General features: G+C 49.3%; 1 protein-coding gene across 11 annotated transcripts in view; it reads right to left on the bottom strand.

The window, feature by feature from the left end:
- LOC105475819 (ADCYAP receptor type I) overlaps positions 1-22,094 on the bottom strand; it is an 82,873-nt gene that overhangs the window by 5,437 nt on the left and 55,342 nt on the right. For 5 of the 11 annotated variants that reach the window (XM_071094996.1, XM_011731352.3, XM_011731346.3 and 2 more), the window contains 9 exons: positions 21,568-21,665; positions 20,962-21,094; positions 19,890-20,043; positions 19,424-19,484; positions 18,725-18,794; positions 13,626-13,717; positions 6,109-6,192; positions 2,958-3,087; positions 1,413-1,454 (listed from right to left, as the gene is read on the bottom strand). In XM_071094996.1, the coding sequence (XP_070951097.1) occupies positions 1,413-1,454; positions 2,958-3,087; positions 6,109-6,192; positions 13,626-13,717; positions 18,725-18,794; positions 19,424-19,484; positions 19,890-20,043; positions 20,962-21,094; positions 21,568-21,665 (864 nt within the window). The remainder of the gene's footprint in view (positions 1-1,412; positions 1,455-2,957; positions 3,088-6,108; positions 6,193-13,625; positions 13,718-18,724; positions 18,795-19,423; positions 19,485-19,889; positions 20,044-20,961; positions 21,095-21,567; positions 21,666-22,094) is intronic. The other 6 variants (XM_011731355.3, XM_011731356.3, XM_011731350.3 and 3 more) reach the window with 2 other exon arrangements.

Genomic DNA, 22,094 nt, shown 5'->3' with positions numbered 1-22,094 from the left:
GGAGTCTCGCTCTGCCGCCCAGGCTGGAGTGCAGTGGCCGGATCTCAGCTCACTGCAAGCTCCGCCTCCCGGGTTCACGCCATTCTCCTGCCTCAGCCTCCCGAGTAGTTGGGACTACAGGCGCCCGCCACCGCGCCCGGCTAGTTTTTTGTATTTTTTAGTAGAGACGGGGTTTCACCGTGTTAGCCAGGATGGTCTCGATCTCCTGACCTCGTGATCCGCCCGTCTCGGCCTCCCAAAGTGCTGGGATTACAGGCTTGAGCCACCGCGCCCGGCCGACATGATATTTTTTAAAGCTTCCCAGGTGACTCCAGTGGGCAGTCAGGGTTGAAAGCCATTAAATAATGCACCCCTCTGGGAAAACACACACCCATGTAGCTCTTAGCATGGTGAGTGGGGGCCAGGCTGGGTCTCAAGCTCCATATGCCTTTTCAGTCAAGCACCTTTGTGCAGTGCACAGACTGCACAACTGGAAGCAGCACCTACAGCTACCCTCTCCAGTTCCAGCTCCTACTTCCACTGCAAGCTCTGAACAAGCTACACACATGCCCACTTCTAAGCTCTCCTGGCCACTACCTGCAGGGCCCTTTCTACCTCTCCTTGTCTGTCCTAATCTGATCCTTCTGTAGGTTGTCTGGGTGATCACAGAGCCCAATCTCTTTGTTGCTCAGATGCAAAGGAAGGAGGAGCCTGCCAAGGTGATGCAGCTAAGACCCAAGCACTGGTGCAAAGACTCCCGCCTACTCTCAAATCCATCCTAGCCATTCAGTCCCCACTGCTGCCCCGGCACCTCTGTTTCGGGTTGTGCTCAAGAGTTTCACCCCAACAGGGTACAGAGGGAGCCCCCGAACCACATCTCTGGCAATGGAATATTACTAGAAGGTTCCAGGTCTCTCCCTGGGGTCTCTTCCAAATTCTCAGTCTCCCTTTTATCAGGGGACAGTTTGGGCCAGGCTGGCTGGCCAATTAGGGGCAGCCTTGAGTGCTGGGCAGCTCCTGGCTCAGCAGCTGTGCCAAGCACAGCCTCATGGCCTATAGGTCCTATGCCCTGTGCCCCAGCCTTCCTTATTGTCAATTCCTCCTCACCATGGAGTGTCTTATGGAGAGGACCCTCCCAGGGAGATCTGCGCACAGCAGAGCTGACACTTTTACCAGGAGCTTTGCTCTTCAGGTGGGGCCTTAGCTGCATGGCTAGCAAAGTGGGACAGATTCCAGCACAGGGTGTGGGTATCAGGAGGTCCTGGCACCACACAATGCCAGGAGCTGTGTGACCAGCCCCTCCTCTCAGTGCTGGGAACCTGGCAGAGTCCCCTCTGGGGAGTCAGTCCCATGTGGCCGACAGGTGGCTCCCCTGTCTGCTTCCCAGAAAGCCCCACTTCCACTGCCAAGAAGCCAGAGGACCAAGGTCTTACCTCGCCATTCAGAAAACAGTAGAGAACAGCCACCACAAAGCCCTGCGAATAGAGAAAGTAAGCCTGAGGATGCTAGCAAAGGACTTTCTGAAATGCTGTGTGGGGCATGGAGGGGGTGACTCTAGGAAGCAGAAATACACCATAATCTGGATGGGGGCACCTGCCCAGGGATCTGGGGTAAGATGGGACAGTTCTACTCTACCAAGATGGGCACACCCATGAGGCCACGTGGCTGGTGGGCAAGTCCTATCCCACAGATTCTAGCTTTGGATCTCACATTCCCTTGTTCAAATCCTTCCCATTCCCAAAGGCCAGCTTTACCCCACTTCCTATAAGAAGCCTTCCCTAAATGCCCTAGAATTTCTCTTGGCTCCTAACCAGCCTGCAGGCTTCTGAGGGTAGGACCCCTCCAGGACAGAATAGACCTGTGCCATCCTTGTCCACCATCTGCCCTCCCTGGGCCATCTTCCCAATCTGCCCTCCCTGGGCCAGATACTGTCATACACAGCAATGCGGAACACCACGCAGAGTAAGTACTTGGCACAGCATATGCACTTAGTTATTCTCTATATATTCTTTAAACCTACACTGAAAAAGCAGGAGCATTTTCTTGAATGCTGCAAATTAGTTCCTTGCAATCCCTGTGCCCTGTGCTGTCGCTTGGAGGTATTGGAAGAATGATAGCTCAAGGACCCCAGAACTGGTCAGCGAGCACAGAGACAGGAGCCCTGGGCTCTGACTCCTGGGCCAGGGCTTTGTCTATGAGCCTATGAGGCCAGTCTCAGATGAGACCCATGGTCAGTCTCACTAGACTAAGAACCTGGGCCAGGTTAAACGGCCTTGAAGTAAAATGGTGGAGGAGATCAAGTCAGATCTGGAGAGTAACTTTCTGACCATCAAGATCAAATCCTAATTCAAACAGCTGGCTTAGGGAGAGGCACTCTATCCCCAGACACTCCAGAGCTGCCCCTGCCTACGTCCGCCCACTGCTGCTCCTGCCTGCTTATTTCCTCACCGTGATTCGCCTAGCCCCTTACTCATTTCCAGTCCATCCAGTCCTTCCTCCAGGCACAGAGGCAGCATTCTGTTCGCCCTCTCATCCCCTCACTCACTCATGTCTGTTTGCTCGTGCACTTGTGCAGCTCACTGGGCTCTCTGCGGCCAGGCCCTGTGCTGGGGACCTAGAGGTGGGTAAGACAGAACTCAAGGGGTACATGGCCTAGAAAGCTGAAGTCAGGATGTGGACACACTCGGCTCTTGAGGACACTCCACCCTGCACCCCAGGCTGCTGGGAGGTGCCATCTCAGGTCACCCAGGGTGGGGGCCAGGATTGGGGGCAACTGGTTCAGGATACTCAGATGCAGTGATGGGCAGACACCAGTGTGTCTTCTTACAGAAGCCCTGAGTGTAGACAGCAGACAGGGCTCCCTCATCACCTCTACTCTAGTACTCATTTCACAGTCTAGGTTAAAGAGCCTCCAGCACCACCTGCCGGTGAGCAACTGGCTCCCAGTGAGTTCTGCCCTCCCCACGCGCCACACCTACCTGGAAGGAGCCCAGCCCCAGCTCAAACACGAGTCTTTCCCTTTTGCTGACGTTCTCTGGGGAGAAGGCGAATACCGTGTAGTGGATTCCGAATAGTGGGATGAGCAGCAGGGTGGACCGGGCCAGCCGCCTGTCGGGAGAAAGCAAAACATCTGCGCTGGGGACTTCCAGGGCTCAGGGCCAGAGCCACGGAGGGCAGAGAACTCAGCCCCAGTCCCTTATTCTCCCTCCGAGCCGGGGCCCGTGTCCACAGACCCCTCAGCATTCTCTCCCAGTGCAAGTGGCCTGGGCTGCCAGGACTCTCTAGGACATTGTGGGGAGACATCCCCAGTCTGCAGGGCACCCAGTCAGTAGCCTGTTCAGCCACTAAAAATGTGCACACGATTTACAGGGAGCCCGTGGGAGACGTGCAAAACCCTCGGGAAAAGCAAAGTCAGGGCAAAACACAGGGATCAGACTGAGAAGCTTGAGGGAAATGCTGGGTCCTCAGGCAGAGCAGCCGCTCTCCCGTTCCGGAAGAAAGCTCTTGGTGCCTGAAAGAAGCAGTTCTCGACAGGCCACAGAGACAGTTGGCTTTTCAGAGTCTAGGGCTAGCCCGGACACTCACCAAGTGATGGGGAGGTGCTGATGACAGGGAGGGAGGGAAGGCTCAGTGAGGGAACCACAGAGGAAGAAACTCGGGAGGGATTCTAGGGGGAACTTACAGACCCTGGGCATCGGCAATCTCCAAGTGGGCAGGAGGAACCTGCTGCTGGGAAACTGAGTCAAAGGTGGAGGAGAATGCTCTGAAGTGGGCCAGGCAGGGGAGGAAGGGCTGGAGGACTGCAGTGCTTCCTGAGGCAGCTCTCCCGGGGTTCCCCTGCCTGCCTCTGGCCCTAGGCTGACAGCAGGGTGGGGCTCCGTTCTGAAGGCACAGGGCCACAGAAGCCCACAGCTAGGACACTGGGACCATGTGCACTTGTGGGTCCTGCTCTATGGGGGGTGCTCCCAAGGGTTCCCCCAGAGTGGGCACACTGGCTCCCCGTGGGTCTCCCCAGAGAGTCCAGCTCTGCCCTGCAGATGCAGCCTCCCCCGCATCTGCATCCGGCCCGGCTCCTCCAGAGAATCAGCCTCCCCAGCTCCCGGCAGAGCTAAGTCCCCGGGGGGTGGACAGCAGGCATGAAGCAGTCATTTGATTTGGGGCAAATATACCACGTGTTCCTCTCTCCCTCATCCAGCCTTTCTGGGAGAGAACGTTCTGTTGAACATGGGAGCTCCAGATCTCTAGAGAAGCCGAACTCTTGGAGTCTGTGTGAGGCCCTTGACTTCCTAGCTTACACTAAGAGAGGAGAAGGAAGGAAGGAAGGAGGAGACACAGTGGGAGGAGGAGCAGCCTGAGGAGATCTTCAGGCAGAGGAAGCTCAGCCCGGAAAGGAAGAGGACCGTGAGTGTGGGTGCCCACCCCTTCCCACCCTGCTCACAGACAAGGGCCAACAGGATCCGAGCAGGTTCCTGCTGAGCCCAGATGTAATCCTGACCGGTCCATCCTTCCAGCCTTCCTCTTATCTGTCTGTCTTTGACTGTGACTCCCTGAAGGTGGGAGTGGTGCCTCATTTATCTGGGGCAGGGAGCTGACACTGGGAAAATGCCTGTTCCATGAAGAAATCCATGTGGCACACAGGCCTAGAATGAGAGACTCAGCATCCTCAAAACAATTATCTCTTGGGCGCTCGGGTCTTGTTCATCTCTGGTTATCCATGCCTGGCACCGGAAGGCAACAGGGGGTGCTTGTAGAAGGAATGAAAGTCAAGAATGCAGAGGAAAATGGCCAGAAACACGGGACACGGATGTCTTGGGGATTCCTCTGTGGCCCTACCTATAGGGCCTACTTTTAAAAAGATGTCTATTGAAGGAGTCCAGGAAAGGAAGCTGGCCCCAGAACATGCCTGTGGCCCCTGCCTTCCTCCTCCTGGCCTCCATCCCCACAGGTGGGACCATTTCCAAGTACCTGTCCCTGTAGTCTGAAAAGGGCCCTGGAAACCAAGAAGTCAAATCTCTCCAGCTTCCGTGGTGGCATTACATGGGACGGATTCAGAGTGTGAGAAACAGTGACGCTTCAGGCCTTTCCCAGCCCCAAGGTGGGTGCAGTGATAGTAGTGAGGGCATTCCACAGCACAGTCCAAGGGCAACACCTTCCCTCCCCGTCAGCCCTACAGCAGCCCCAGAACAGTCAGGGACTTCTGCTGAGGAGCCAGGGCATCCCAGTGGCCACTTTGGCAAATGGGGCAATAGGCACAGACAAGGGGTCTCTAGAGCCCAGCGTTCTGGGACTGTGCTTCTAAGCTAACCGAGGTCTCGAGACAGAAACATATGATGTGAGCCACTACCCATAATGACATGGGGACTAAGCCTCTGTCCTCCTGCCCTGAGGAGCCAGCAATGGGCAGAAGAGTCCTAAAATACCAAGAAGGGCATCAGAGATGCCCAAATTACAGTGGGCTGCCCAGGGGGACAATGGTACCCTGAGTAAAAGGAATGTCCAAATTGAGTCTGATATTCCAGCCAGAGACTCCCTGGGGCAAAGTGCTTAGGATTCCCTGGGTTCAAATCCTCCCTCTGCCAATTAGCGGTCCTTGAGTGAGTGACTTAATCTCTCAGCACTTCAGTTTTCTCATCTGCAAAATGGTGATGATACAAGGACCCAGCTCACAGAGTTCTTGTGGGGATTAAGTGAGTTAATGCTGACTCACACACAAAGTGCTATGGACACTGGAGTGGAGTTCCCTGCCCTGTGCAGGGGAAGGTCTATATGAACTCAGGCTCTGAGACTCTTGGAAATAATTTTGCAGTTGAAAACACTGAAGCTCAGAGAAGGTGGGGACTGAGGAAGGCCACACACCAGGCAGCAGCAGCAGAGAACATGGGGTGCTGCCTCCTCAGGAAGCACTCACAATGGCCGTAGATCCATCCCCATGCCCTGCACACCCACCCCATGACCATGAGGCTGCAGAGAACTCACAAGACACACAGACACCAACATGCAACAGCCAGGAATGGGTTTGGCCTGGGAGGCACAGGCTGGCTCTCCACTCTCCTCCAGCAGCGGCAGTGGCAGCATGCGTCCCCCACCCCTCCAGGATTCCTGGCCACAGCGTCGGCCACGCACACTTACAGAGTAATGGTGGACAGTTCTGACATCCTGCAAGAGTGCTGCTGAGCCCGCTGTGGCTTGCAGTAGCATTTCTGCACGCAGCTGCTGGGTGTGACAAGATTAGCACTTCTGTCAGCTGGGGGGCACCAGGCAGCGAAGAAACTCAGTTTACAGGTTAGGCAGAAAAGAAGAGGGTATGGAGACAGGGCCAGGGCAGTCACATGGAGGAGAATGAGGGAGCCAAGGGCCAAGACATGGGCAGCTCTGGACAGAGAAACGCACGCCTATATGTGGACATGAGTGTGCATGGCCGCACACACACACGCGCGCACGCACTCACACTCACACTGGGACCACTGATAGGTGGGTGGGCTTAGAGGGTGTGTGTATCCGGAAGGTGGCCTGGGCTAGGTCTCACCCAGGGAGTCAGGGCTGCCTCCAGAGTTGGCTCCAAGCTTAAGAGCCCAGCCTCGTCGAGGTCCCACTCAACAAGACAAGAGTTGGAAACTCACGCTGCGGACCTTCTGCACTGCCTAGCACAGGCAACCTGAGCTTCTAATCAGGCCAGTTCTAGGCTTGGCTGTGAAGGTCAACTTGGGTGTCCGTCCACTGGTCTTTCCCCTCTACCCTCTCCCTCTCCTCTGGTCCATAGCTTCCTCCCTCTGAGCCCCCCAGCAACTCAGAATCAGCACATACACAGGGGACAGAGGTAAGTCAGATTGAATGGATTGTTAATTCATCCAGACCTAAACTATTCCAATACGACAGCCACTACCCATATGTGGCTATTTGAATTTAAATTAATCAAATTAAAAACCCACATCCTCAGTTTTTCTGGTCACATTTTAAGGGCTCAACAGCCACATGGATCTAGCGGTTATCATATCGGACAGCACAGACATAGGACATGCCCATCACTGCAGGGAGTTCTCAGGGACAGTGCTGGGCTGGACTTCTTGATAAAAGTTCAATGGGCAGGGGCTGAAGACTAAGAGGAGCGCCTTTGGGCATGGCCCCATGGCTTTCAGAAACAAACCACTTCAAGGAGGGGGGCCCAGGCTGCAATCTCGCTCTACACTCTCCTGGGTGGACCCAGGACTTCTGTCTCCTCAGGGAGGTCTCAGGCTGATTCTCTGTGTCTCCAGTATGGTCCTGCTTGGACTTGGGCTGACACAAGCCATGAACACTTTCCCCTTCTCTCACAGATGTGTCAGAGATAGATGATGAGCTGTATCATCTTCTCAGATTGCAGAAGGGTTGCTACTTCGTTAACTCTCCTCAGGTACCACACGGCTCTGAGGCTCCTGGTGCTGGTCAGTGAATTAATAAATCAGATTGGACCTGATGCAAATGAGGACAGCTACAGAGACCACACCCTTAGCATTCAGGATCTGCCTTGTGTGATTCCAGTTCTTTAAGAGTAAGCCTGAAGGTACCTGACAGGTGGTGACGTGTCATTTCACTGAGGCCAGAATTTGTGTCACACACTTCCAAGATGGGGCAAACCCAGGTTCCCCCGACATCTGTGCATAATGGATTTGGGGTTCCCATTCAATAAACAGCACCATTCAATTCACACTACACTGCGAGGTGGGAACTACAGATCCCCTTTTCCAGAAGAGGAATGCTGAGGTTTGGTTTGATGCTTTGCTACTCAGACTGCCACCCCCAGACCATCAACACCAACACCCCCTGAGAGCTTCTTAGACACGCAGAATCCTAGGTGCCACCTCAGACCTGTGGTCAGAATCTGCACTTTAACTAGATCCCTGGGAGATCCACATGCATGCCAAAGCTTGAGAAGCACTGTTAGGAGGTATTCATCTACCTGAGAAGCTTCTTCATGATTCCTCAATGAATGTCAAAGGTCTATTCGCACACATACAAAGAGACAGACTCAAATAAGTATGTTTTTCTCAATTAAAAGAGCTTAACTGGGTATACAGAAATGGTACCTATTCTATTCTTCAAATTTATTATGTACCTTGCCCTAGCTGAAAAGTTGGTTAGTCTCAGGCTGGGCTCAGTGTCTCACACCTGTAATCCCAACATTTTGGGAGGCTGAGGCAGGTGGATTGCCTGAGTTCAGGAGTTTGAGACTAGCCTGGGCAACATGGTGAGACCCCGTCTCTACTTAAATACAAAAAATTAGCCAGGCGTGGTGGCAGGTGCTTGTAGTCCCAGCTACTTGGGACGCTGAGGCAGGAGAATCACTTGAACCCAGGAGGCAGAGGTTGCAGTAAGCCGAGAACACGCCACTGCACTTCAGCCTGGGCAACAGAGCAAGACTCTGCCTCAAAATAATAATAATTGGTTATTCTCTCCTATGGCCAGTGACCCCTCAACCTTGGCTTGGGTAAACCACAGAAATCAGGATCCAGGAGACCCCCCTAACTTCAGCTGTTGCTTCCTACATGCCAACCTTAAACCTTCACCCCAAATTCTGAAGTTCTCCTCTGTAGTTCTGCTTTCTTTAGCTTCAAGATTGTTCCTGTCCCTCTTGGACCCTAGATGTTTCTATGGTAAACATAGACTCCTCCGATTTTGTTAAGGTTTCTTTGAAAGTATTCCAAAGACCATTTAGTGACAAGTTCCTGGGAAACTCTGCACCTGGCGAAGTTGTGTGGCACTGATGGGGGTCAGGGAGGGCAGATCAAGGAGCAGCTTGGGGGAGGACTGACCCTGGAGGGCTCTTGAAGGAGACGAGTCTAAGGAAAAGTCTCTCCCCAAACCTTCAATGGCTCTGCCCAAAAGGACTCATGGAAAAGAAAAAGAACAAACAGTGCAGGAAAGCCAGAGATGGGGCGGGAGACAGAAAGATGTCAGAATCTCTGAAAAGTCACAGGTAGGGAAAAGGGAAAATAAATTAAGTCAGGAAGAAGAGATGAACCTAGACTGGCTGACGCGATAAACTCTGAGTTGGATCCAAAAGAGACTAAAAGCTCAGGCAAGGGTGTTGGGTGGGGCTGTCTGGAGAACAGAGCAGCCTGACTCAGAAAGTGGGAGACCCTATCACAGGTGCAGGACCCACCCCCACGTCTGCCAGTCAGAGAGCCTTGGCCTCCAGGACTGGCTCCGCCACAGCTTCACTGTGTGTCCGCAGGAAGGTCACAGCCATTTCCATGTCTCGGCACTCACATCTGTCAGCCAGGGATCCAGCACACAGTTTCTATGAGGGCCAAACTCCAGAAATGCTTCCGCAGCTGTTGTGTGCAAGGCTGGCTGGGCTACAGCCCTGGGAAACACCCAGAGAAACGCTAGACAGAGACACCTGCAGGGAGCCCTTTGCAGGCAGCATCCCTTTCTTCTTCACGTCTGCAGTCCTAGGGATCAATGTGGTGCTGGCCACTTGGCGGTCCACAGAATGTGGTGGACTAAGCTGAACACACTCCATAGGGTCTCTCCTGATACTAAGATGCTATGCCACCCCCAGAGCCCTGCCCAGTCCCAGAAGTACTACCTACCACACTGGCACCCCACTAGCAGCACAGCTCACAGATCCTGGGAACTTCCTACCCACCACCACCTCCTCCCCAACCACAAGGACGAGCCACCCCTCCACACTCCCGGCCAGCCCAGAGGGGTCCCGGTTGGGAAGTCTGGGCACCCTAGCTCAGGATTTTGCTCAGCCACTGACTGCTGGGTCATCTTAGGTGATGCCATTTTCCTTCTCTGGACCTCAGTTTCTCTGTCTGCAACATGAGGGTAACAATTCCCTGCTGCCGGCCCCTAACATGAACTTTGAGGATCGGGTGCTCCTCGGCAGGGGAGGAGGTGCTATGGAAGTGGAAGATGGAGGCTGTGTGAGCTGGAAGGCTCTGGCTATGGAGGAAGCCCCTAGACTGAAAGCTGCCTGGCTGCACTTATGCCTGGCCCCGGCACAGCCATCTCCAGAGATGTGTGCATCCTCCCCAGTGGGGCCAAAGAGACCCCATAGGAGTACAGATGGGTTTTCCCTCCTCCACCTAAGCTGCAGCTTCCAATGCTTGTCTTCCAGGGAGGAGGCCCCTGGAATTAAGCCGCTCACTTCAAGGCAGGGGGCGGAGGCTCTCCCCGAACAGTTAATGTCTACCCTGGAAGCCTCACCTCTCCCCTTTCTGAACCAGTTACCTGCTCACAGAGGTCAACTCCAGCTAACCCTGACCTACCTGAGGCTGAGTGCCAACCCCCGTTGAGGGCTAAGCCCTAACCCCCCTCACCCCTGCCCCAGACCAAGTTGACCCTGAGCACATGCTGAGCCCTGACCCAGCCCCTGATGCCCACTTCCCAAGTCCTGGCACTCATCCTACCAGGAGCATCAGTCAGAGAGGATGAGTGGCTCAGTGCCACCGTCCCCCTGCAGAGGTCCCAGACCCCAACAGGTGCTTCTGAGGCTGGGTCAGGAACACCGTCTTGGTCTATGGAGGACAAACCCTTATCACCTGAGCAGCTGGAACCAACCTACAGGAAAGGGAGTGAATGCTGGTCTGAGGACACAGGCAGGGGGTCCTCTTGGGCTTTCTTGGGGACTCGCGGGCTTAAATTTGTTCTGGAAACAAGAGGAAAAAACCGGAGAGCTGTTGTGGGCAGATCTGAAGGGGCTTTGCGGCCCCACACATAACTCTGGTACCCCAGGGGACTCCGGCACAGCCCTGGAATCTCCCTCTCCCCTCAATCCCTGCCCTCTCACCTCCCCTGAGTCTGGCATTCTCCCCTCCTCCCAGTGCAGACACCTCCCAGCTCCAAGCCAGCTCTGCCAAGCACTCTGGGCTGAGGGGGCTTTCACACAGGCTAGAACCCACCAGGGGCCTCTTCTTCCAGGAAGCCTAATTTTGTACACTTGTTTAATGCTATCTTTTCATCTGTGCATTCCTTGAGGACAGGGATGATGGTGCTGTCAAGCTTGGGGTGAAAGGCCTGCCCGAACCATAGCCATGGCATCCTCCTTCCTCCTAGATTCATGTCACTTCACTGATAACTAGTTCCCTCAGCTGTAACATGGTGATTCTATTTGACAGTGGCTTACCTATTCCACCAGATTCGCTGGATGTTTGCGGGTGTTAAATGTGCATGGATGTGGTCGTGAGTATTTCCAAGTGACCTACAGCTCTTAGCAGTGTGGTCAATTGGATTACTACTCACATTGGCCGACAGGGTCTCCTTGCCCCTGTCACTCAAACATGCTGCTGGACAGAATGGGATCAAGCTGATCCCCTGTCCTCTGTGGGCACTCCCACTTGGCTCACAGACTTCATCCATCTGAGTTTTTAATCATGGGCACTCAAGACTAGCAGAGGTTTGGCTTTCTCTAAAAAAAAAAAAAAAAAAAAAAAAAAAAAAAAAAAAAAAGGATTTGCTGAGATTGCAAAGCGATTTGTTTTTAATGCCAGAAGCAAACCAACTAGCTGGATCTTTAAATGTCCCAGATTAATAGAGTACTTAAATGTATAAACCATGTGCTAATTACAAGTAGCCCTTATCTATGCATTAGGAAGACCTAACAAAACTCAAGGCTCCTGTGTGTGGAGAACCTGAAACCTTGGCTCACACTTCTTTCCCACCAGGCCCTGGGGATTCTTGCTGCCCAAAGCAGAATGTCTGAACTGGCAAAGTGTGTTCAGGGTTCAGTAGGGTATCCTATTTAGTATGGAAAGCTGAGAGGACCCCACAGAGAAGAGGCTGGGGGCCCTCAGTAGAAGAACAAATCCTACCAGGAAGGGGAGGAAATCAAGACCACTAGAGCTCAAACGAGAGATGAGGTTGACTTAGCTCCCTGCCAGCTTCAAATATGGGAGACAACTGTTAGTGTGTGACCAGATCCACACCCAAGCAGGAGAAACTGAGGCCAGACACAAGGGCAGTGTCCAACACTAGACAGGAGATGAGGCGAGCAGCGGGGCCCTATTTTGCGAATCCTTGAGATGAAGGCAGGAATGATGTATCTAGGGCAGGTTTTGTAGTAGCAGAGGGCTGGCCTCCCACCCCACAGTGCAGGGCCTCTAAGACTTTATGATTTATATTGATGAATAATTTTCCTCTACATAATATATACATATAAGCAAGAATTGGTAAAAAACTAGCAAACCATGAAAATAAAAACAGTAAAAGGATAGGAAAAAAAAAAAAAAAAAAGCACTTTTTCCAATGTGACGTAATCATTGCATAGGCAGAAAAAACCTGGCTGGACACCTCAGGCCCTGTGCTAATCCCCTACCCCTGAGAAAGGGTTTCACATGGGGAGGTCCCCAGGCTGAACAAATTGACAGACCAAGAGCAAGCTCCACCTCCTTAAGGAAGCCTCAAGGAGCCTTAGGGAAGGATCTGGGATTTGGTCCCTGAGCAGTTCCTGCTTCTTCCCCCTAGGAGAATGACTGAGGAAGGGGGCCCTAGGGGAGCCCTGTACTGGGATCTCTCACTGCCCCACTTGTCATCTGTCCCACAGGGCAGCCATCAAGGTTGTGACCCAAGTCTCTGATGAAGGCAGTACCATGCACCCAGTGACGCACCTAGTGAAGATACCTCAGCTCCTCCTCACTTGCTTTCTTCTGAAGGAGCAGAGGAAGCCACACATAGGGCTTTTGCCTTACCAGCAGACGGACCCCAGGGACTGCCCTCAGAACCAGAGTGTGCCCATCCACCCCCCGCCAGCCAACCACAGGGGACTACCAACCTTCCTCCCCAGCATCAGAAATGTCCTCATACCCCACACACCCAGCTGGTCATGCTCCCATTCACAAGGCCAGAGATGGGAGGTAGAAGGTGCTCTGTCTGATTTCAGAATGAGACAGGGCATAGAGAAGTGGGAGAGGGCAGGCAAAGATAGGCTGTTAGGGACATGACTGCAGAAATACTTCTTGCAAATCAAGTGGCCATGAAGTGGAGAAAGCCCTACGCTCTATGGTAAGAGGCTGCCCTCTAACCCAAGAATCCCCAAACAATCAGATGTTCATCGGAAAGGAAGGAGTTGAAGAAATAAGACCACATGCAGAGGTAGAGCTGCCCTGAGGGCCAGTGGAGGAAAGAAAGTACCCCCATTCCAACACCCAGACCAGTGAAAATGTGTCCACCTGACTCCCTAGTGGGAACTGGGCAACTTCCACAGTCTGGGCTGGGGGTGGGAATATCAGGCAACAGTGTATCAAAGGTATTCATGACCTTCCCATAGAACCAGGAACCCCAAAGGAAATTCAACTTCTAACCAACCAAGAACCTACCTCCCTTAAGAAATCTGGTGTTTTCCATCTTGACTCCTAGTCAGTCTCTCTGTCAGGCACTCTCTCTCTCTCGCTCGCTCGCTCTCTCTCTCTCTCTCTCTCTCCCTCTCCCTCTCTCTCTCTTCCTGCCCATCCATATCATGGTCATGCAGCTGAGGAGCTCCTGGGTTTGCTTAATGCTGGAAGGGCAACTATATTAAAGGCTGTTTAATCAGAAGAAGATCTGCAAATGCCGATGCTAGGTCACCCTATCAGCAAAGCACAGGCCTTCTTCTGCCTGTGACCTGAATGCAGGGCCCGCGCGGCTGTCAGCAATGGCTGTGGCATCCACACAATGGTACTTACAAGTAGATGCTGGACTCATTGCCTCCCATGTCTGGAGACTGAAGTTTCTGCACAAGGATGACGATAATGCCAATAAAAAGCACAAAGTTAACCTGAGGAGCAAAAAAAAAAAAAAAAAAAAAAAAAAGCAAATGAACATGATTCTTGGCAAAGACTTTCTATACCTCTGCCTCAGCATAGGCTATTATTCCTCCAGCAGGACCCTCCCCCACCTAGTCAAGATCCCATCTACACTTTTAATCCAAGATGGCGGCATGATAACTCGCATTTCTCTCTCCAGCCTCCCACAGTATCATTGAAATGAAGGAAGAGATAGAAGAAAAAGAATTCCATAGAAGTACGGGAAATAGGAAAGGACATCATGAGTAAGTCAGAAAAGTAAACCATTTCTAAAAGAGAAAGAGAAAACAGGATCAGGGTGATGGGAAAACTACAGCCCAAAAGAGATAAAGTAAGGCTATTGCAGAAGTAAGAGTTGTTCTTTAGAGAAATTCCAAGTTCAGAGTCATCAAATATGGGGAACCAGAATGGACAGCCATAAGCATTGCTAATTAAAGGGCTGCCTGGGAGTGGCAATAGTAGCATTGTCTTCAGATAAAGACTGGGGACAAAAGCTTCCTCAACAAAGTAGGAAGCTATGTGAACAGTCACAGAGGAGGAGGAAAGGGAGCAAAGAAACAGAAACAAGGCACAATGACAGGTCTACACAGGACTACACAATATCCTTTGGGTGTAGCCAAAGCAGCCCTTGGAGAAGAAAATGAAGAGCCAAAAACTAACTGATTAAAAAAATAATAAATACTGGAAAACACTTAAGCATTCAAATCAAAAGCTAGAAAGATTACCACAAATGTAACTTATATAAGAAAGAAATTAATAATTATAAAAAATTATCAGAAAGAAATAAGAAAAAATAAGAGAACTGATCAACAAAAATAAAGTTTTATTTTTGCTTTTATCTTGTTTGTTGGTTTTTACAGATAAATTTAATGACAAAGCCTGTTCCATGAGGGCAGGATTCTGTCAATCTTGTTCTCTGCTACATGCCCAGTTTGATCAGTGTCTGAAGTTTACAAAAATAAGCAATGGGGAAAGGATTCCCTGTTCAGTAAGTGATGCTGGGATTGCTGGTTCACCATATGCAGAAGAGTGAAACTGGACCCCTTCCTTACACCATATTCAAAATTTAACTAAAGATGAATTAAAGACTTAAAGGTAAGACCTCAAACTATAAAAGTCCTAGAAGAAAACCTAGGAACCACCATTCTGGACATAGGCCTTGGGAAATAATTTATAGCTTTCTCCTCAAAAGCAATTGCAACAAAACCAAAAATTGACAAGTGGGACCTGATTAAACTAAAGAACTTCATAGCAAAAGAAATTGTCAACAGAGCAAACACACAACCTACAGAATGGGAGAATATATTTGCAAACTATGCATCCAACAAAGGTCTAATATCCAGCATCTATGAGGAACTCAATTCAACAAGCAAAAGACAAATACTTTTATTAAAAAGTGGAAAAAGATATAAACAGATACTTCTTAAAAGAAGATGTACAAGCAGCCAGCAAATATATGAAAAAATGCTCGACATCACTAATCATCAGAGAAATGAGAATCAAAACCACAGTGAGACTCCATCTCACATCAGTCAGAATGGCTATTACTAAAAAGTCAAAAGACAACAGATGCTGGGGAGGAGGCAGAGAAAAGGGAGTATGGAAACACTGTTGGTGGGAATGTAAATTAATTCAGCCATCATGGAAAGCAGTTTGGAGATTTCTCAAAGAACTTAAAACCATCATTAGACCCAGCAATCCCATTACTGACTATATGCCCAAAGGAAAATATATCATTCTACAAAAAAGACACATGCATTGGTTTGTTCATCACAACACTATTCACGATAGCAAAGACATGGGATCCACCTAGGTGCCCATCAACAGTGGACCGGATAAAGAAAATGTGGCACATATATACCATGGACTACTACATAGCCATAAAAAGAATGTAGACACATCCTTTACAGCAACATAGATGCAGCTGGAGGCCATTATCCTAAGTGAATTAACACAGAAACAGAAAACCAAATACCACATGTTCTCACTTAGAAGTGGGAGCTAAACATTGGGTACTCATGGACATAAAGACAGCAACAATGGACACTGGGAACTACTAGACAGCAAGGGAGGATGGGGGGCAAGGGTCTAAAAACTAACTATTGGGTACTATGCTGACTACCTCGGTGATGGGATCAACTGTACCTGTAACTTCAACATCATGTGATATACCTATGTAACAAACCTGCACGTGTATTCCCTGGATCTAAAATAAAAGTTGAAATTATTTTTTAAAAAACGAAAAAAAATCAATACCTGGTACTTAGTAATACTGCTAACTGTATGTGTTAGTCAATGAAAAAGGAAAAAATATAATTAAACAAATTTAGGAATGAGAAAGATGGCAAGACAATAAACACACAATGTTTTAAATGATGAGAGAAAAGTGAACAAAATGAGGAAACAAATATTAACAGAATCAACTTAAGAAGAAATAGAAAATCTAAGTAGAACAATAACCTCAGAAGAAATTAAAAAGTAGTTAAAGGTGTATGCATTAAAAGGTACCAGGTCTAGATAATTTTATAGACCAGTTCCAGAATAACATTAAGAAAGATGTAATTTACATACTGCTTAATTGTTTCAAGGCAAATTAAAAAACAAAACAAAACAAAACAAAACAAAACCTTCAGGATTACCTATGAGGCTAACAAAATTTTGCTACGAAAACAGAATGAGGAGAGAAAACACACAGATACACACATGTGTACCTAAGACCGCAGAATTTTATGAACAATGCCAAAAACTTTAAACAAAGTATTAAAAAACAAAATTTAGCAATACAGTAAAAGAATAAACAGATCATGTTAATAAAGGTTTTACCCCAAAAACCCACCCCCAAAAATCTAATATTTGTTACAATAACAGACTAAAACAACGAGCTTCCATTATCCCCCATAAGACCAGCAAGTGTAATTCAGCAAAGACATGGGAAATGAGCGCTCTTGTACCTTGCTCATTGAGAGCAATCTGATCTGCATGAAAATGTTAAATGTACATACTCTTCATCCCAGAAATTAGACTCTTGAGATTTATTCTAAAGACATATTCACATATGCTCAAGATAGGCACAAATATGTTCATTGTGGCACTGTTCATAACAAAGGAAAACTGGAATACTATAAATATCCATCACTAAATAAATGATTACTTGAATGAATGCCTCCAAAACACATTTGATACAATTTGTCACCCATTCCTGATTTTAAAAAAACAAAAAACAAAACAACAACAACAAAGAAACACTGAAGCCAACAAGAAAAACTTCCCAATTCAATGAGGGGTAACTGCCAAAACTAGAGCGAACACCATCCCTACAAAAACAAGGGCTAAAAGATGTAAACACTGGAAAGAAAGAGCAAAATCTATTTTCATTTGACAATTATATAATTTTCTACCTAGAAAATCCAGGAGAACCACCTGAAAAGGTATAAAAACCAGTAAGAGAGTTCAGAAGCATAACTAAGAAAAGACACAATACATAAAAAACAATAGCTTTCCTGTACACTAGCAATAGTCTATTAGAAAATACAATGAAAGAATGATTCCCAGACCCACTTAAAGCCCAAACTGGAAAACACCTTAGAGGTAAACATAGCAAGAACAGGGAAGAAAACTAAAAAGCTTAACCAAAATGACTCTGTAAGAAAGACTGAATACTTGGAGAATCATGCCACATTCTTGGAGAGGATGACTCAGTCTTTTAAGAAAATAAATTCTCTTCCAAATTAGTCTGTAAATGCAATGCAATTCCTACACAAATCTTAATTACACTTGTTTGGTGCAACTCGACAAGGATATTCAAAAGTACACCAGAAAGAGTAAACGTGCAAGGAAAATTTGAAGAAAACAAAAGAATAATGAAGGGATAATCTGCATACCAGAACATGCTACAAGGTTACAGTAACTAGCATAATGGTGCATCTGCCATGGGAATGGACAAATAGATTAGTAACCTAGAATAGAAAGTCTGGAACCAAAGACCAGTATATTGAGTGTTTATAATAAAATGACATTTCAACATAATGGAAAAAGGATTCAATAAAAAGGATTGAGAGGGTAGGATGTCCATCCATTGAAAAAATAAAATTAGATAAAACTGAATATCATTTCAGACCAGACAAAACAATAAAATTTCAGCTGGATTGAAGATGCACATGTAATAGCCCACAAAAAGTGTAGACTTTGTTTTACATCCACAAAAGTGTTACGAAACAAGAATAACACTTTTATATCTTGGGTTGGGAAAGGCCTCTATCAACCAGAAATAAGGCTTGGAATTAACTAAGAGAAATCTTGACCATTTGACTATATAAATGCTACGCAGAAATCGCAATATACTTACAACATATACAACATAGGAAGTGTTAACTATCCTTTAAACTGTAACTAATAAAATCTGATAGAAAACTGAACAAGAGAAATAAACAGGAATATCCACAATAACAACAAATTGCCAATTAATGTTTGGAAACAAATGCTCAGTCACCCTAGCGAGATGGAGAAATGTACATTAAAATTAGAAGCCAGCAATCCTCCATAAACCTGTGCAAAAAATTAAATGATTGATATTATAAGTGTAGACAATGAAATGGGGAAGTGAGCCACTCTTCCTCAGGAGGCATAAATTATTAAAGGGTTTTTGCAAAGCAATTTGGGATCTGAAATTTTAAACGTGTACCCCTTTCAACCCAGCAATTCCACTTCTAAGGATTTATTCTAAAGAAATATTTCTACATGCTCAAAATTATGCACAAAACTATTTCTATCTTTTGTAATAAGGAAAAAATGGGATAATCTAAATCTCCAGTGCTAGGGGAATAGCTAAAGAGTTTGTGCATCCCTGTTACAGATTATCATGCAGCCATGACGGAATAGGAAGTCAGGGTTGTGTGGGGACTCTTTCATTTCTCTTCCTTACATGCCTTTCTGCCCAAGACCCTGTCTCTTCCCTTCCTCTTCATCCTAAGGACACTCACCATGATAGAGCCAACCACAGGGCCTTTGATCACCCACCACAGAGCTGTGCTGTCATTCATATCCCAGCAGCTGAAAGATGGACAGAGAGAAGCAAGATTGCGTCCGTGAGTCGGCAGCATAGAAGCCTGCAGGACACTGCCCCATCTAGCTGGGCGCCCAACACTTTCACCACTGCAGCTCTCTGAGGAGAAGAGAGCTCTGGCTAGAAGAAGAGCTCTCCAACGGGCTGCAGACTCCAGCCTGGTCCTGGCTCTGAAAATCCCCTGCTTCTGAGCCTCTATCTTTCCCTCCGCTCACCTATCAAGGCAGGGCATGAAGCCCAAAAGTCAGGATCACCAGTGAGCTCCTAGGAAAGGACCATTTTTCCCCATAAGACCTACAGCTCTTAGGATGTGACCTCCCCCTCAACATGCTTCCTCCCCTCCCTAAAAGGAAAACAGGCACTCAGCTGAGTGCAGAAGTAGACAAGGGCTCAGAGACCTAGCACATTCTCTTGCTGGGTTGCTGGTTGAGACGCAGCTGGGTGGGTCACCTGCATGGGGCCAGGGCTCAGGTGGTGCCCAGTGCTGGGCTTTAGTCTGGGCCTGGCATTGAATGGTGTGTTGGGGGCAGTTCATGTGAAGTCAGGGCAGCTACTGAGAACCCATCTGTAAGAATCTACTCTGTGCTGTGGCCCTAACTCCTGAGCGTGTACTAACCCTGTGTCATCAAAGTAGAGTCTCAGCGTAGCCCACACCGTCACACACACAGTTGGGGTCCCTGGGAGAACAAGAAAAAGAGGTCCATGAGAACAGGAAAACCAATATGGCCAATGTCCACTGCAGACCTGGGGCTCCCAGAGGCTATCATTCCCCCATGACACTTGGAATTCCTGGGAATTCTAACTGTTCCTCACACCCAGGCCTCCTAAGCGTCTACATCTCCCTCAGACCAAGGGCTGTCTTGTCTCTCAGAGGACTCCTGGGCATAACTCCACCCTGAGACAGTGGGCTGTCCACAGGCAAGAAGAACGAGAAAGAGTCCAAGAAAGAGCCTAGGCCATTAGACTCGGGCAGGGCAGTGCCTCCTCCTCACCTGACACTTCCTGAAGGTGGAACCAAAGACACACCTGGACACACCTGACCACAGGACCTGAGCCTGTCCAAGCCACAGCCAGGAACCTACCCCAGCCAATAATGGTGTACCAGTAGAAGTATCTCCTTTCAGGGAAGAAGGTCTCCACCAGCAGAGTGAAGAGGTACAGGCCCTCGATGAACAACCAGAAGTAGTTGGACACAACACAGTAGTGGAAGAAAACCATGATGGCCTTACATTCCACCTGCAAGGAGAAGCACCAGGGTGAGGGGTGTGAGCCCAACAGGAACAGGAGCAGGGGAGAATCCTAGGGCCCTTTGGCTCTGGCATGCTCAGGCTCAAACATCCCAAGGATCTAAGAGAGTCAATATTCCTGGATCAAAGAGTTGAAAATTGCAGCATCCCATGATTCTGAGTCAAAGCTGTTCATGGAGGCAAAACTGCACACACAGGACAAAAACAGGTGGCAGACACAGAGCTTCCTCATGACTAGCTCATCCTCCTTCACTTTCCTGCTCCTACCCTCTCTCCCACAGAGGAGGGGAGGAAGGAGAGAATCAGCCAGAGGACCCTGCAGGAGGCTCCTTGGTATAATGAGGATTTGGACACCTTTCTGGTGGGGCGATACATATTCCTGGCTTCCAGAACTCTCTACTCATAGAGGCTCCCCAAGCATGTCCTCTGGTCAAGGCCCTGGACTTTACACTCTTCTTCCTAACTTACCTCCTCAAAGACCAGCTTCTCTGCATGCTACCTCCTCCAGAGGTATGAGACCTGGGGAGGTGTCTCTAAAGACCCCTGGCCAATCAGCACCTGGGCTCCATCCCAGGCTAGTTAAATGACCAGCATCAGTTTCCTCGTCAGTCAAGTGGGATTTGGTGTTCCCAGCTGACCTTCCTCCACTGCCTTGCCAAATGAAACACGCAGGGTAAGAGACAGGAAACATTTTGGCTGCAAGTGATGTCGTACATTGGCTCATCACCTACTAGTAACTTAATTCATGAGTTTTCACATAAACCAGGGGTGGTAGGGCAATGCCTTCACCTGCAGGAACACACTTGACCTGCAGGATGTCAGGCAGGTAATGTGCATCCTAGGGAACCAAGGGGATGGTGCAGGGCCTTCCAGGCAGAGCCCTAATGGGCCTGCTCGGCTCACTCACTGTGGAGATGAAGCAGTGGTTGCTGTCCTGCTCCGCATACAGAATCCAGTCTTTGATGAAGACAGAGATCGCCCTCAGCATGAACGACACAAACAGGTTCATGTGGATGAAGTTGCGTGTGCAGTGTAGCTTCCTACATGAGTGGGCCAGGGGAGAAAGAAGCCTTGGACCCCACAGCATTTCACACCCACCCTCTATGTGGGCATCTGTGGTGGGCCAACTCTGTGGCTTTATCTCAGCAGGTCTCCCACCCAGGCCACCCTTCTGCCAACCTCTAAATCCTCACTGACTTTCAGGCCCCTGTAACCCAGATCCACCACCCCACATGGCCAGACTTCTCCCTCCTGTGGCCTCTGACTATCTAGACCAGGAAAACAAAAGCAAGTAATGCAGATTTCCTGCCCGGGCTCTGCCTGGCTGCATAGCCCTGTACAAGTCAGTTGCCCTCTCTGGGGTGAAGTTTCCCATCTGTTATCCTTGGGGTCGGGGAAATGCCTTCCAAGGGGTCTTCTAGGGCTGACATCAAGTGGGAGGGGAGAGATGGGCCAAGGCCTCTGAGGCCCTGGCCAGTTCTGGTGCTTGCTTGAATGTTGCTGAGGGTCTCACCGGAAGCGACACAGGATGACCATGGCAGTGGTGAGGGTGACGAGGGAAGTGCTGTAGCCAACCGTGTAGAGGGCCTTCACTGACAGGTAGTAATAATTCTGAAGGAGATCACAGGACAGGCAAGACTTCATGTGAGACCTGCCCACAGCCAGCCTGCCTCGGGCCTGCACGCAGTCTCCCAGGCCAGGGCCTGCCCACCTCCAGGCCTAGCTCCTCCTTCCTCTCTTCTGCTGATGTCATCTCCACCACCTCCTATCCCTGGCCAAGCCTCTTACTCCCCTTTGCACAGTGTCAGCATTCTGCAGATGCTCAGCACATGCTGTTGAAGGCAAGAGCGCTGTCCAATCAGAAGAGACCGCAGCCTTGGCCTGCACAAAGGTCCAGGAAGCCCCCTGCTGGGCCTGGCATTAACCCAGTGGCATTAATTCCAGTATCCTGGAAGAGCAGCCAGGTGTAGGTGGGGAGGAGTAGGCAGCATCCCAGCTGCTTCTCAGCCCCGGCAGGTGCTCATGAATGCTGCCTACTGA

This window comes from Macaca nemestrina, chromosome 4 (genome assembly GCF_043159975.1).
Source record: "Macaca nemestrina isolate mMacNem1 chromosome 4, mMacNem.hap1, whole genome shotgun sequence".
Classification (NCBI taxonomy): domain Eukaryota; kingdom Metazoa; phylum Chordata; class Mammalia; order Primates; family Cercopithecidae; genus Macaca; species Macaca nemestrina.
The sequence above is the reverse complement of the archived record's forward strand: the minus strand, read 5'-3'. Positions and strand labels throughout refer to the sequence as shown.